We start from the raw sequence: 16,654 nt of genomic DNA, 5'->3' as shown, positions 1-16,654 counted from the left end.
GACTGTAGCAGTGAAACAGATAAAGAACTTCACCCTCTGAAAACAGACTAGATATGATACTAAAAGTGTCTGTTCTACTGCTATCAATCCTATATGTGCATTAGATGTGTACTCTCATTAGAATACATCTACTGTTTGTTTCAAATACGGGCCCAACCTAGCCTCCTGACGATCTAAGCCACAGCAGAAGATCCACAAACTCTAGTAAATCTCTGTTACACACAAGAAAAAAAAAATATTGGGGTAGCTTTTTTTTTTCCTCCCCCTGCCCCTGTCCGTAGGCCCCTCTTAGTTATTTTGTTAAAGAAATTAGTAATCTGGACCTTGACATAGAACTTATAGAGATAGGGACTCTAATCAAAGACAGGGAAGATAAGCACTACCCTTGAAAAACACTATTTTGCTTTGTTTTCTTTGTAATCAGTTAGCTGCTGGTATGGATACTTTGTCTTGGCAGGAAGAACAGGAATCTTAGCTGAGCCAGTTTCAGGCTAATTTTCTGCAGACCGCTGTACAGACCTGCCTTGCTGTAAACACACTCATTACCTGGCATCCAGCAAATACCTAAACTGATCTCTGAGATCTACACAACTTTTAAAGCTTGATAAACAACATGTGGTTCAGTTTACAATGGAATACTATTCAGAAACGGCAAAAATGATTCTTTAAGACTGTCCAGCTGAGACATGAAGCCAACCACACCAGCACCTGGTCATCACCAGCCATTCACACCTGAAGGTAACACAGAGGCTCCAAAATATGGGTAATAAAGATCAACTAAAACTTATTCAGAACGCAGCATGGCACCAGTCCCATTTCCGAGGTCTATTATTGTAAAGAGATAATATCTTCAAAAAAATAAAAATAAAAACTATGAATTACATTCCATTGCCAAAAATTCTTACTTTGCACTACAAAGAAACAGAATTTCTAACAGGGAGCTACATGTAAATTAGGGAAAATAGAACACAGTGTGTTTCATACCGCTGAACTTCTCAGGAACTGACTGTGATTTTAAGATTTAAAGCAATAACATCTGTTTAGAAAGTGAAGTACTTGGAATAAATACATTTAAAAAATAAGATACACAAATGGTTTCTTTTTCTTAAGGAAAAGGTAAAACAGAATCCACCAAAAATCTAAAAGAAAAACAAAAACAAACAACCAGAATACCTTGCAGAATATACTCAGAAAACTTACCCTATCAGCACGACACTAGAAAGCTACAGTAATTAAAACAACATGAGATTGACTCAAGAACAGACAGAACAGGTAGTACTGCATAGAACTGCAGGAAACTAACCCACAAAGCTGCACATATACATCACCTGCTTTACGGCAATGCAGTACTGCAATGCAGTGGTAATGTCATCTTTTTACTAAAGGGTGCTGGATATTCATAAAGAATATGAAGAAGTCCTGACCCATGTCTTAACCAAAGGAAAAATCAATTAGGGATAAATTATGGACTTAATATGATGGGCAAAACAATATAGCTTCAAGAAGATAATATACACAGTTGGGGCAATTCATTACCTTGGGGTAGAAGTTTTATTTTATCATTATTATTATTTTTCTGAGTCAGGGTCTCTCTCTGTGGCTCAGGCTCACAGTGGCAAAATCACAGCTCACTGCAGCCTCAACCTCCCTGGCTCAAGCAATCCTCCTACCTCAGCCTCCCAACTAGCTGGGCCTACAGGTATCCGCTACCATGCCTGGCTAATTAAAAAAAATATTTTTATTTTTTTTCTAGAGATGTGGTCTTACTTTGTTGCCCAGGCTGGTCTTGAACTCCTAGGCTTAAATGATCCTCCCACTTTAACCTCCCAAAATGCTAAGGATTAAAGGTGTGAATCACCATGCCCTACATAAAGTGTTTAGATAGAAACAAGAGCACTAATCATAATGGGAAAAACCTGATAAACTGAACAACATAAAAAATAAAAAAAAAAAACTTCTATTCACCTAAAGACACCATTAAGAGAATAAAAAAGCAACAGAATGAGAGAAGATATTTACAATGTATTTATCTGACAAGGAACACATATTTAAAATATATAATTACCTCCTACAAGTCAGTACGAAAAAGACAGACAACCCAACAGAAAAGTAGACAAACAGGCTGTACAGAAACTTCATGAAATAAAATATTAAAAGGGTAAATATGTAGACAGGAATATCCCAATTAAATTGAGACATACACCATCAATGTGGCCAAAATTTTAAAAGAATGAAAAAAATCCAAGTGCTAAGTGAGGATGAGATGTGGAGGAAATGAACTTTCATGCGTCACGGTGCAGAGGGGAGATGTCAATTGTACCATCACTTTGGAAAATGTACAGGACTGTAGTCGAGCTGCCCATATGCACACTCCCTGGATCAGAAATTCAACTCCTGTGCACATACCAGGCAAAACGCACAAGAACATATGCACGCAAATGTTCGTAACAGTTTTATTCATAATAACACAATTGGAAAACCTCAAGTGCCCAAGGGTAGTAGGATGAATACATAAAATGCAGTTAATTCTTACAACAGAATACTATCCAGCAATGACAAAAATGAACTACTTCTACAGACAAATCTCATAGGTATAATGTTGAGTAACAGAAGCCAGAGGCACAGAGTGCCCACTGTATGATATCCATTTACATAAAAGTAAAAAACAGGGGGTGCTAATCTACAGTGACAGGCATAAAAAAGAGTGATTACTTTTGACAGAGGGCAAATCACCTGTTTGTGGGTCCAAGGGAAGGTTCTAGGCTGCTGGATGTTCTTTGTTGGTAAAAGTGGTAGTTTAACTCTTAACCCTATAAAAAGCATGCTTCTGGTTGGGATAAATGAAGTCATGAGACCATTATTCACACTCTAATGCCAAGAACAAACTAAGTTCCTAATCAAAGCGTTTCAAAACCATAAGATAGCAGAGAACAAAATAAAGCCTAACTGAATAAAAATATAGAACCAGACAAGCCCTTTCTAGGAAAAGACCCATAGCTGCTTTTATCCCTCAAGGAACAGTGAGAAGAAGAAAGAACTCTGCCTTTAAAAAAACACCAATTTTGAAGGCAACTTAAGTCACCGTGAGTCAACAGGCTTGATGAATTCACATCCTGAGGGAGTCTGCACCCACCACTGACTCTTTCTCATGGGCCTTTACCTAGTGTATGACGGGGTCAACCCAAGGTTGGGTGCAGCACTGAAGAGCTGTCATGCTAAGGAAGAAGTGCCAGAGTGGACTGGGACGTTAAAGCAGAGACAAGACACTGTTTAGGAATCTGCTGTAGGATGGAGGTAAGTGACGGTAGAGGCCTTGGAAATGAGGATAAGTGAATGAATTTCATTTGCTGGTTTAGAGATGGAGGAGACAGAGCCTTGCTGTGGCACTCCTACAGTTGCACTCCTACATCATGTATTTTATTCTGTTATGAGGTTAAAAATTAGATGCATTAAAAAACCCATTATATAATTTTGTCACAATTGTCTAGAAAGAGAACTGCACACAGAAATCACCACAGAGAATCAGAGATGGGTGGAGGCTCTGGATCTAGACTCTTATGCCATCAAAGAACCCAGGGGCTACAAAAAGACACCACAGGAAGATTGGTACCAAATTTAAAAATTAGCCCCAGAGTGGGCCGGGCGCGGTGGCTCAAGCCTGTAATCCCAGCACTTTGGGAGGCCGAGGTGGGTGGATCACGAGGTCAAGAGATCGAGACCATCCTGGTCAACATGGTGACACCCCGCCTCTACTAAAACTACAAAAAATTAGCTGGGCATGGTGGTGCATGCCTGTAATCCCAGCTACTCAGGAGGCTGAGGCAGGAGAATTGCCTGAACCCAGGAGGCGGAGGTTGCGGTGAGCCGAAATCGTGCCATTGCACTCCAGCCTGGGTAACAAGAGCGAAACTCCGTCTCAAAAAAAAAAAAAAAAAAAAAAAAAAAATTAGCCCCAGAGTGTAATACAGAGAAAATTCCAGAAAAATCTTTAGATTCCTGGGGAAGTAGATATGAAGCAACACATTCATGTCCAAGAGTTTGGCTAGGGGCAAAAAAAAAAAAAAAAAAATCCCACAAACTTCAAAGATTAGGTAAAGAGGAAGTTGAAGATTTATGATGATTATTTTAACAAATCTTACAATAGGTGAGTTTAACCACCTAATCTCAAGCATCAATTTAAGTGGATAATATCAGTAAATAAAATAAGTCTTTCCTAACATAACTATAACAATAAAGTTGTAGTAAACAATTTACTGAAGGGACTGGTGGGGAAAGGAGACAAAGATTCAAATCAAGTGCTATTAAATACTTAATGGTCCAGTCCCTATATGAGGATTTCCTTGGTTCTTGCCTCTGAGCCTCCAATTTCATACAGCATGCAGTTGTTACTGGTGGTCTTACAGTGATTACTATTTTATTGAGGCTATACTGAGTTGGGTTTTAAGTTTATGCCTTTGAAAAGTATGCACAATTACACGAAAAAGAAAATACTAGAAGTAGATGATTTATGAGAGAATGTGATCAATATATGTTTGTTGATCTTGAAAATAGCCTAGGAAAGTGAAAGGATAGATTAATTAAAGGATTAAGGCAAACATGAATTTTAATATTCAAAGACATTTATAAGCAAAACACCCTAAGGTATATTTATAGAGCCACTTTAATTAGTCAGTATTCAAAACAGCTTTACACATGAGTCAAGTTTTCAACATACTTTAAATTTGCATCTCTTCTAAGTGAGAGAGTTGGGGTATTGTAGACCAAGCATGGAACCTGGAATCAGAATATGAGGCCTTGAGTCCTCGCACTGTGGGTTGCAAACTCTGAAAGCAAATCATGCAACCTTCTTCAAATGGAAAATGGAAAACTCTTAAGGGGCTGGCACAAAGATTAAACAATAATGAATGTAAATGTGTTTTGTAAAATGAAAAGTGATGTATCATTTTCTCAAAGGAGTGAAGCAATGGAAAAGTATGTTCATGAAAATTTGCTTTTATTCAAATAACAGCCTTACCAATAATGTCTGCATATATACTTAAGATAGTACATTTTAACTTACTGATACTGATGCAAAAAAACAAAGAATCCTGGGTTCTCCTTCAGACTATTATCCCCCACATTTGCATTAGCCGTAGAAATTAGATGACTGTCAAATGTATTTTAAAAATTACCTGTCACAGTGATTTCTCAAGGATTACATTAATATACCCATATAATTTCAAGAGAAACTATATCACAATAGTGACTTTAGGCTGTGAATTCAGAGACCTGCATATAAACTCTGCATCTATCACTTTCTAGGTGCATGATTTTGTAGAATCTAACCATCCTTAAGCTTGGTTTTATTCCATAAAAGTAGAGATGTTCACAGTACTAATATCACAAGCTTCAAAGATTTAAGAGATAGCGGCACCTAATGTACTTAACAGAATGCCTGCCGTGTGGTACACAGCTTATGCATGTTTGCTATGATAGCACTGAAGATGTTGCTTCAGAGCAGATAGAGATCTTTGTTTCTCATTTATGGTCATTCTCATCCTTGAAGAGATACGCAGAACCATATGCCCATAGTGATATAAGCTCACATTATTTAATGGCCAGAAGGGGATTCTGACATCTACTGAACAATCACTTGGAGCCAGAAACCATGACAGACACTATAAATATAAAGATGAACTAGATGTTGACTCTAACTTCAAATATTTCACAAGAATGTAAGACTCTAAGGGTAGGTATTTGTTAACTCTGCCCGTGGAGGTATCTTCAGGATTAAAATAGTGCCTAAAATATTGAATTTCATTAGTAAATACTTGTGGAATAGTCTTAGTGGTTTTTGTACCATACATATAAGTATCTAAATCCCAAAGTAGAAGACACTTTTAATATATTTAGGATCTCTAATGAAGAGAAACTATAAAGAAAAACAGATTTATCATTACACAGATATAATTAGAATTGGGTTTAAATCCTTTGAAATAATGGTAATTTATTTTTTTTTTTACAAAATCAACACACAATGACATTTGGTACTTTGAAAAAAATTTGAGAAATATTCAACACACATAGGAAGCAATTCGCCAAATGACTGATAACAGGAGGGAAACCTGATATCATTTTCTTACTGAAGTATTAACACTACTCACTGTCAAATTTATATGACCATAAAATTTTCTTTTAAAGATTTAAAGCACTGCTCACCTGGTCTTCTTCTCCTCCACCTTCTTCATCGTATTTTAAAATATTATCTCTTACATCATCTTCTGGATCAATTAAGAGCTGTTTGGCCTGGCGTTCTTTGTCCCGGCGTTTCATCCATACCACAAACATCAGCACAAGGACTAGGGAGGAAAATAGTAAAAATACATAATATTGTCATTCTTAAAGCCTGACCTATTTAGCCACAGTATTCAGTGATAATAGTTTATACTTAGATGGGCTAAATGCTTGTAATGCATCTTTCACTCTACAATCAATTTCTGGCCTCACATTAGGAGAGACAAGACAAAGCAGGCCAAAGCACCGGGTTTAGAGTGCGAAGGCCTGGGCTCCCATCCCTAGTGTCCTGCAAACTCACTGGAGAAGTAGATCATCCTTGTTCTCAGTTTCACCATCCACATACAGGGACAGTTACTTTTTCTATTTTCCTTTTGGCTTGCTAGAGGATAGTTGCCCTTAATAGTAGTTTGTACATTCCAGAGACACAAACAGCAACAAGTTGTTACTTGCTGTGTTATTTAGGTTGGTCAGTCATTATTACACTCCCAACTTCACAGAAAACAGCACTTCTCCAGGAAAACAAAGCTTGCCCAGATGACCTGGTAGTAAACCGGAACTAAGTCAGGAACTGGATCTTGAGGTTTTTGATTCCCAAAGGCTGGTGCGTGTGTCAACTAAGAAGGCGAGGGGATTCATTTGAACACTGAAATAACATTTGACTTTCCTGTTTTACACTTTGTGCCAGGTCTAGAACCATACATTTTCCAGGGAGTTGATGTTAAAATCCGCACCAATTCAGTTTCCTTCAAAATGCCAGTTACTTCTTCATTGCCATAATCCATCATACCTGAGTCTTTCTGGATAAGACTGGCATCTATGCCACATTTCAGCTGAAATGGAAACATATCCCTAAGTGCACATCTAGGAACAAATTCTGTCTAAAATCTGGGAGTATCAGTTTACATCCTGAAGCAAAAGATTTAATGACTCCTGTTGGAGTACATTTTTATTATTGGCCATAAAAGTAAATATCCTCCTTTTAGAGCCAGATAACATGATCTCATTTGCTATTGTTCCAGGGCTAAATCTAGCAAGTGGATTATTAGTATAGCATGCAGGTTACAAATTATAGCCAAAGTAGTCTCCATACAGGAAGTAAAAAATGCTCAGACTTCTATAGTAATTGCTTAGAATAAAGTGACAGAATTCTAAATTACCGGAACACTTGTAAATGGAGAAAACATAAAAGAAATAGCCAACATTTTCAAGAAAGTGATTGGTGCATAGCATGATCGCACAATAAACTAAGTCCTGCTGCTATTTCACAATAAAACAGGGCCCAGGCAATTTATTCTTTTAACCTGCACGCTCAGAAGTGGTTCCTAAAGTACTTTCCAGTGGTTAATTTCTTGCATTCCACTGAACCAAAGATTGCAAAGTACCTTAAAAAGAAGGAATTCCTTAATCTACACTTACTCTAAAGACAATTTATTGAGCTGTGTAATCATTTGTATTATCAAACCTGCTGTATATGAAGTGCAATCTCTCACTCTTTTACACAGCCCTTCAGAAACAAATACCTTGATCTTCACATGACTGGAGCACTGCTGACTGTGCTTTACATGAAGGAAGGTAAAGGAAAGCAATATACTTATTTTCCTAAATCATCAACTACGTGCCATAATTTCATACTCAAATCATAAGAATAGTGCTCAAACTTGGGATTGTGTAATGTTTTTCTATGAAAAGAGTTTACTACAGTTTCCTAAGCAATCAGCATCAGAAAGAGTAAGAGGGCACGGCACGGAAGAGGCATGCTGAGGAGGCTTGTTGCAAACCTCAAGTGCTTGAAACAATGCTCAGGGATATTTTCATTCGAAAGTGGACTTGGCCGACCATATATGATTGGCAAGGAAATGCTGAGAGGTCAAAGGGTTGTGAGGCTACTTTGCCAGGCAACAGCAACAAGTTTGCCGAACATCCTAGAAGCCAAGAGAACTGAAATCTAAAAGACAATAAAAGTACTCACTAAGCAGGATGATGATGCAGAGCAGGATGGCAATGATGGCACCGGTGCCAAGCCCTGCACCCACAATCCTGTCCACATCTGTGCAGTCCCCGTTGGAGTCACACTGGCAAACCTTCACGCGCAAGATGGAAATATTTGATTTGGGAGGATTACCCGAATCTGTGATTATGATGGGAACTTCATAGATACCAGCTTCAAGAAACTTTATCTTTAAATTAAGCTGAGCAAAATCACCTATACGAAAAAGGAAAAAGATAGTTTGACAGGGAATACTTAAAGCTATAAAAAACACACAGCATTGTTCAGAATGTATTTACTACCTCATAGTACACATAAAGTGGATTACAACTATGACGCATTACAAATACTTTTTTTGGCTTTAAAGGCCTTTAATATCTTACTTAAACTTCAAGTAGCTTTTAAAATATGTATAATGAGAAGATTACAGAGCACATAAAAATTAACTTTTCATGTCAGGCTTCAAAATCTCTCAACTGCACATATATTCAAATAATTAACCTGTTCTTACCATTAAGCCGAGTGATGGTCCAATTTTTCTTAATATTCACTGGAGATAAAGGAAGATCAAAAGCGAATGGTCCAGCATTTGGATCAATGTCATAATCAAGTGCTGTAATGTTAATTGAATTGGGGTCTGGAGTTTCGCAAGTCTCTGCCTCTTGAGGTAACACTTGAGGGGCATTGTCATTAATATCAAGTAAATAGATCTGCAGCGTTCCTGTTCCACTCATAGGAGGAATTCCTTAAAAGAGAGAAAAATCACAAACCGATGCTGAACAGTTCTCTCCAATGAACCTCAATTACGGTGAAATTCTGGCTCTTATAACTGTGTAACCTTGGAAAAATATAGCTGCTAAGGCATCTGGGCCGACCATTTCCAAAACAAAGCCACTTCTTGCTTCCCTCCTAGAATGACCCTGAGCTGCCATTGCTGCTCTGCAGATGCTGAGCAAGGTGATGAAGAATGCCCCTGCTATGGAATACCACACCTTCCCTGCCCCTTCTGTTCATTATTCAGGGCTTGCACAGACCATGCTGCTCCAGGCACTGTGAGGAATGTTGGAGATGCAAACACAGGGCTCATAATCCTGTGAACCCTACTCTTTTTATGGAGAACCAAGACATGTGCATGAAAGAACATAATAATGCTTTTTAACACTCCAACACAGCTATGACTTAGTGAACCAGTCTAAAGACAAGTGATACAGAACCACAGACCTCAACTCAGGAACATCATGCAGAAGAGAAATGGTATTTACTAACCACCTACTTGCTTGAGATCATATTAGGCAGCTCTGTGTACATTCTGTCATTGTAATCCTATGACACAGGTTTAAACAGATGAAGCTAAGTCTGTAAACTGCTCATGGCCACACACTTTTTAAGTGGTGGAGTTGTTGCTTAAGATGAGTCGGCCTGACCTCAAACCCATTCTCGTTCCACTATAATAAAATGCTGTCTCCACCACTTCATGTGATAATTTAGTCTGGTGATTTGCTTCTGCTATATTGTAAATATTCACACACACACACACACACACACACACACAAAATATTTATGAATATTTTATAAAGAATGCTGTACAATGAAGACCAGAGATTTAAGCGACCTGTCAAAGGTCATGCAACTACGAAGGTACACATACATACACAATCCTGGGGAGGGAATAAGGAGAAATCTCTACCAATTTCTATGAGGAATATGATGGTTCTAAGAGCAGGGAGAGTTGAACTGGAGGCGTATAGTGGCTGTTATAACACCAGTATGATATTCAACAGTTTGAGGGACTTTTAAATTTATTATCACATTTAATATTTATTATACTTTTATAACAACTATATAGAATACATAAGTAGTGAAACAATTTATCAATAATGAAACTAAGGCATATGGCGAATAAGAGCTTGCCTAATCATTAAGGAACATAGTTGGGGCTCCAAATCTAGCCTTGTCACTTAAAGTAAAGTACACTTTCAAAGCATCACAGCTACATACATTTAACAGGTCACTTCTCTCTTTTATCAAAAGCCCTTTCAATTAGAAAACAATCCTCCTTGGTGAATAAAGAAATCTAGTTGTAACTCACAACCAACATATATACATATAATTTTATGGCTCTTTAGATCTCAACATAATGGTTCAAGATATATTACTTTCAGTTCTACTGCAGAAGAAAACTGTTTATTTAAGGCAAAAAAAAAAGCATAAAACAGGTACTAATGCTATGCTTTGATGTACAATGGCAAAAGCTATTCCTACAAATTTCCAACACTAAACATTTAAACAGGTGGTCCCATATTGGAAAGGAGATGAAATATTTCTTTGGCCGTCACTACACAGATTTTCTACAGCTAGTAATCTCATTAAATTTTAGTATAAGTATTTATAAAAGTTCATTGATATTATTATCAAAAGTACTGATATATAATATTTTTATAATGCAAAATATTTTGCATTTGAAAATTGCAAACATCAAATTCAACCACCAAATTGAAGCCTGCTACTTTTTTATTAAATGCCAACATTCATATTCATAAACATGAAAGTATGTTAAAATATTTAAAATCATTAATATGTGGTTCAGTTTTGAAACTATTAATACACAATAGGAATACTTATTTGAGTGGTTAGTTTGTGTCAGCCACTGTTTCAAATGTTTCACATATATATAAAAGTCATTGTATCTCAGTTAAAACACTGTGAATTAGGCACTGACACCTATCTCTATTTAACAACAACAAAAATGGAAACAGATATATTTAAAATCTCATGCCAATCCCACAGATTCAAAGTGGGAAAGCTGGAGTATGCACCTGGGGGTTCTGTAGAATTCCAGAGCTTGAAGTCTGAAACACACATCATACTGAGAGCTAACAAAACAGTATAAACCCCTTGCCAAGTTTATATAAGTCCCCTTTATATTTTATATCTGAAAAACGTCCTTATCTATTAATCTTAACCAATTAGAAACCAGCCAGAAACTCAGAAAGGAAAAAAAGAAGATGCCACGTATATGTTCCAAAACCCACACCCTGAAGCTCACCACTCACTTATCTCAATTTATGCACAAAACTAAGTTTCCTAGCCCATGGCAAACAGAAGCAGAGAATTATAAAAAGGAAGACTGATAGAGATGGATATATGAATGGCAGCAAACAGACTGACTAGAAGACATATAAAAACATCCACTCAAAAAGCTAGTGTCTAGGGCTACCTAGATGGACTCAAGGCATCAACATGTTGCAAGACAATAAGATAACAAAGGTATGTCTACATGAATGGTGGATGGATGCCGAGAACAATCAATGCAATGACAGTGAAGGATGTTCCAGAACACCTGTCAGAAATCATAAACAAAAGCTGGACCTCGGAGTTGTGAAAGTCAGTTTTCCAGGCAATTAATTGAGTTTTGTAGAAAACTTTAATTCCTGAAGCATGCATAATGAGGATCTACTGTTTTTAATCAACTTACGAGAAAAAACAGTGTACATACCATTGTCAGAAGCAAGGAAAGTAGCATTATATATATTGTTTTTCACATTTGGTGATTCTCGGTCCAAAATAGCAATTGTAGTTATTTGTCCATTCACAGGATCTATTTTTAGCCAATTGGCAGGATCAGATAATTTAGTGTATCTATAAAATAAAAGTGAAGTTAAATTTTTTTGAAAGAAAACTTTAAAAAAGCATTATTTTATAGGTTTAGTTCCATATCCAATTGGCTCATTAACTTGCATTTCTGTAGATGATGGCTGGAAATTTCCACTTTCACATGAAAAAGCATTTTTGTGACAGTGGCTTTGGGAGGCACATAAGGTTGTGTTCAGTCAGGTATGTGGGGAACATTCTACAGGTATCTAAGGGACAAGACTAGGAGCATAGTCTCCCTGATGTGGGCTAAGGCAGATTGGAAAGATCTCATTTTAGGTTCTTGTTCACTTCAACGGATACCAATGGTACAGATAAAACAGCCTGTATATAACTTCTGGATAAGCAGTAGTCCCAATGCATAGGAGTTAAGAGAAAGTATAATAGCAATTGAATATTGTATCACAGAACACTGCTAAAATGTTTTAACACCTTTTCATGACCGATGAAGTCACACTGGAGAGAGCAGCATACTCCCATTCCCACTTGCATCTTCCACACTGGGCCAAGCCTCAGATCGACGCCTTTGCAAAGAAAGTCCTACAGTCTTGAGTCTAAATTGGCAGATTTATCGGCTTAAGTTCCTTTTTAAAATTTGGGGTGAGGATTAACTTTGAGATTAGATAACTAAATGGATTGGAAAAGGTATGCTATGTTTGAAGAGGTAAAAGTTGTACATCTACACATCTATGAACTGGCTATTAATAGCTATCTTGATTTCAATGAATAGAGAAATGGAGAACATTTAACATTTAACAAACGATAACATATGAAGTTATCTTTTAGCAGCAGTTCTGTAAGAAGTTTCATAAAATATAAGTTAATTTTAAAAATGATCATCTCCAGCTTTGGAGAACAGTCATAATGGGGTATGTTCTGCCAAACAACCGCTCCCTCATCAGGAAGGATAAATTAGATTTTGCTGAGTCTGGAAATCTTTATAGATTGGTTTTATAAGTCCAGTAACTACTGCACAGGTAAGGGATGAAAATAATTAGCTCTTAGATCCTGGTTTTGGCATGAGCTTTCCTTCCTTCATGATGCATAGCGGAGAGAGAAATGTTATACACTCTGAAAGTTCCCCCATTTACTCCCTGTGGAACCTTTTTGTGATATTTGGCATAAAGGTACAGGCTAAATAATTTTTAAGTATTTTCTAAAGTAAAAATGGCAGATACAAAGGAGGAGAGATAAATGTTATATGCCTCTGAAAGTTCCCCCATTTACTTCCTGTGGAACCTTTTTGTGATGTCTGGCATAAAGGCACAGGCTAAATAATTTTTAAGTATGTTCTAAAGTAAAAATGGCAGATACAAAGAAGCAAGAACAGCTTTTCCTTCAAATAATAAATCCATTTTAATATATAGATATCTATTTATATCTAATATAGTCATTGACTTACTGAGAAGAAAATTCAGATAATTTTAAATTATCTTTTAATAAGTACTTTTGATTCCAGTGAAAATTTCTTACTCAAATAGTGAATTAGATAAATTTTATGCACAGCATAGAACATAAGTAAGCTACGAAAACACTACAAACAGCATTTCATACCTAATATTTTGCTGCATATATCGATCTGGGTCCTGAGCAGTGAATGTTGTCAACATGGTACCGGCATGAAGCCCCTCTTCTTGGCGAATGATCTTAGGATTTGGGGCAAAATAAGGGTTTTCATTTACATCAATAACTGTAACAGACACGGTTGCTGTTGACTGAGGTGGGTGCTGAATTCCCTTGGCTAATGGCACTTGATTTTCTGCAGCTACAGTAAGGACAAACATCCTGTTTGTTTCAAAGTCGATTGGCTGAAAAATAAAAGGGAAGCCAGTTTTTGCAGGAAATAAGAACGTCCGCATGACGTAGTTTATTCTTCTACCAACTCCGTTTCCAAAAAATAAATTTTTTCATTCACTACACGATAAGGTTCCTCTCAAGTTTCTGGAAAACATGCATTATTATGGTCACTTATCAAAATATTTATCCCAATTTAACTTAATTATAAATTTTGAGCACTTAAAATATTTACACTCACAAAACAATGCACATCATGATTACTGCACAGATTTATTTATTTAGGTACATCTAAAAAAACTTGATTATTCTTAAGAATAGCACTGTTCACCTAAAATACTAAATAGCTTAAAGTCAAGTGAGAACAATGATAGTCTAACTGTATACTCTCAAACATTAGTACAAAGATCACGATCACTACTCATCCTGGAAAGCTTTCACCAGTCCATGATGAATTGAAGAAAACAAACCAAAAATCAGAAAAGGTAATTATTAAATAAAGCTAAACTTATTTAATTTAAAAGTTTCTTTCATAATTTGAAGTACACATTTTGCAGTACAAACATGTATACATAATAAAAAACACAGCTTTTAAAAATAGTACTGTTGGTAGGTGGAAGAGATTTTTCTTTTCCTCTTAGCAAACTAAAACTCTGCCATCTTACAGAATATTTCTGGGTATTTTACTGGTCTGTAAAACCCCCAAATTTAAGAACAACACTCTAGATAAATGCAATGCGCAAATAACGCTTTATGTAAATATTAACTTCCAAAGTTCACCGAATCGTGCTGTAACTAGAAATGTTACCAGTAGTCAAGCAACTAGACTGGATATTCGCTCTTAATTTCCCTTGATTACCTGCTAACGGAGGTGCAAATAAGCATTACTGTGCAGTAATAACAGGAAAAACAAGAGCATTAAGATCTCTTAGGCTCATAATTGGTAGACTAAGAATGATCAAGAGGTGAAGCTCATGAGAAAGCCTCATTAGCAGCAGAAACTGCACTAGTTTTCCTACCCTAGACCACCTTTTAAAATCGTCAGACAAATCATTTTTTCTCTCTAAAATGTCCAATTCAACATTTCTTTCTCTAGTATTTTAAACAAGACAGAAAAAAAAGTCAGAAAGTAAGACTGTAATATTTAGAGTGATTTTACTAGCCACATGAAACATTCCCCTGAGGTAACATTTATTTTTGCTAAGGGGTATATGCATAGTTCAAAGTCTTTTAATGTGTATGAAGCTCATTTATCTCTCACAACATTATGACTAACATACTGTTATCAGCCCCTTTCTGCATGAGAAACCTGGAATTTATAGCAGTTAAATAGCTGGCCCCGATCACTCAGCTATCAGGAGCAGAGCTAGCTAGAACTCTTAACACAGACAGCGGACTCGGGTTGGTGCTTTTGATCACTACATTCCTTCTGAGAGTTTCCACTCCTATTCCATTCTACTCACGCATCTACATAATTCTTGGCAACTGGCATTTTAGCACATCTTTCTATGTAAGGTCAACGGTTGGGTTCAGGTACAAACCAAGAGTGTTTAGATGGGAGGCAAAGAAGTAAACCTCTTTACTGGGTGGCTAAAAAGAAGGAATGTTCACTTTAAAGGGCTTTTCTATTATAGCTACGCACATATTATACCTGAAGAACATCCCCTTTCCTTCTAGCATTCAATTGTTTTGTTTGGTTCTTTTTTCACAATAAGATCAGAAGAACAAATTTCTTAATGTCTCAGAAACAGCATTTAAAAACAGTCATGTAAATGCAAGACCTTTCTAAAATGCAGGCTTTCTTCTTGCCTACTCATTCCATTTTACTCCTATGGTTTTTCTGGTTTGTTCACTACCTGCAAATATTCTAATAGCTATAGACATGAAGATAGCAGGTGTGTGGCATCATTCTTAATAGCTATCAATGGTGATCAAAACTTCAGAATGTGATTATCACTAACATATCAAGTATAGTGACAGTTAATGTTGTTCAGCCCAGTCCTATCCTCAGATTGGTAAAAAACTGTCCAAATTGATTAAAAAACAATCATATCCGGTGATGATGTGAGAGTACAGATGTTGGCCTCAGCCTCAGCATAAATTAAACAGTAAGACATAGTCTCCCAAATATATATCAAATCCACATCTGGATATGGCTGAATGAAAAAGGTCCTAAGTTTCCATAGTAAAACAGTGGGGTGGGGGACATACATAGGTCCTTACTAAGCCCCAGTCGGAGAGATCAGTGGCCTGAGGAACACTTACTTTGACCACGGTGACTAATCCGTCGTTGCTGTTTGGGTCGGTCTGGATGGCAAACCGTCCTGTAGGGTCTCCGCCACTGATTCTGTACACTGCATTCCAGGCTGGTGTATGGGGTTGATCCTTATCGGTCACAGTCAGATTGGCTACTATGATGTCTACCCTGTTCTCAGGGACTTCACCATAAAACTGTGAGAAGGCAAGCCTCAGTCAGAGAAGCAGCGTGCACCACTGAAGGACAACTTGTCTTGATGACCACACCGCCCAATTTTACTGCCCCATTAAATCTTTATTGTCTACACTAAATGAGGAAATTGATAATCCAGGTAATCAAAGCTTTTATGTCTGACTTTAAAAATATTGTAACATTTTTCAGTAGTCCATGTTTTTTCCAAATTACCTTACAGTTTCATTAATATTAAAATCAGCATCCATTTGTGAATCTCTGGGTGATTACAGTGGGGTGGGGGAAAGAACTGGTCTGTGCAAAATGATTTTACCCCAGATATGGATAATTATATGCTATGCTGACAAAGTAGCATAAAACAGTCATGCATTTAATGCACCTGAAAATATTTACAAGCATTTTGTTATAACGGCACAGTCTTTTTCGGACGTGTTTTCCAGGCAGCTTATTTTAACAACTTTAACAGTGGACTTGGAGACTATGGAGAAACAAATTAC

General features: G+C 36.9%; 1 protein-coding gene across 3 annotated transcripts in view; it reads right to left on the bottom strand.

Annotated features, from left to right (window-relative positions):
- Nucleotides 1–16,654, bottom strand: part of CDH2 (cadherin 2) — a 236,110-nt gene that overhangs the window by 25,383 nt on the left and 194,073 nt on the right. For all 3 annotated transcript variants that reach the window (XM_032293129.1, XM_032293132.1, XM_032293130.1), the window contains 6 exons: nucleotides 15,974–16,159; nucleotides 13,469–13,722; nucleotides 11,760–11,902; nucleotides 8,775–9,008; nucleotides 8,246–8,479; nucleotides 6,199–6,338 (listed from right to left, as the gene is read on the bottom strand). In XM_032293129.1, the coding sequence (XP_032149020.1) occupies nucleotides 6,199–6,338; nucleotides 8,246–8,479; nucleotides 8,775–9,008; nucleotides 11,760–11,902; nucleotides 13,469–13,722; nucleotides 15,974–16,159 (1,191 nt within the window). The remainder of the gene's footprint in view (nucleotides 1–6,198; nucleotides 6,339–8,245; nucleotides 8,480–8,774; nucleotides 9,009–11,759; nucleotides 11,903–13,468; nucleotides 13,723–15,973; nucleotides 16,160–16,654) is intronic.

Source organism: Sapajus apella, unplaced genomic scaffold (genome assembly GCF_009761245.1).
Source record: "Sapajus apella isolate SASKATOON/1434 unplaced genomic scaffold, GSC_monkey_1.0 scaffold29, whole genome shotgun sequence".
Classification (NCBI taxonomy): domain Eukaryota; kingdom Metazoa; phylum Chordata; class Mammalia; order Primates; family Cebidae; genus Sapajus; species Sapajus apella.
The sequence above is the reverse complement of the archived record's forward strand: the minus strand, read 5'-3'. Positions and strand labels throughout refer to the sequence as shown.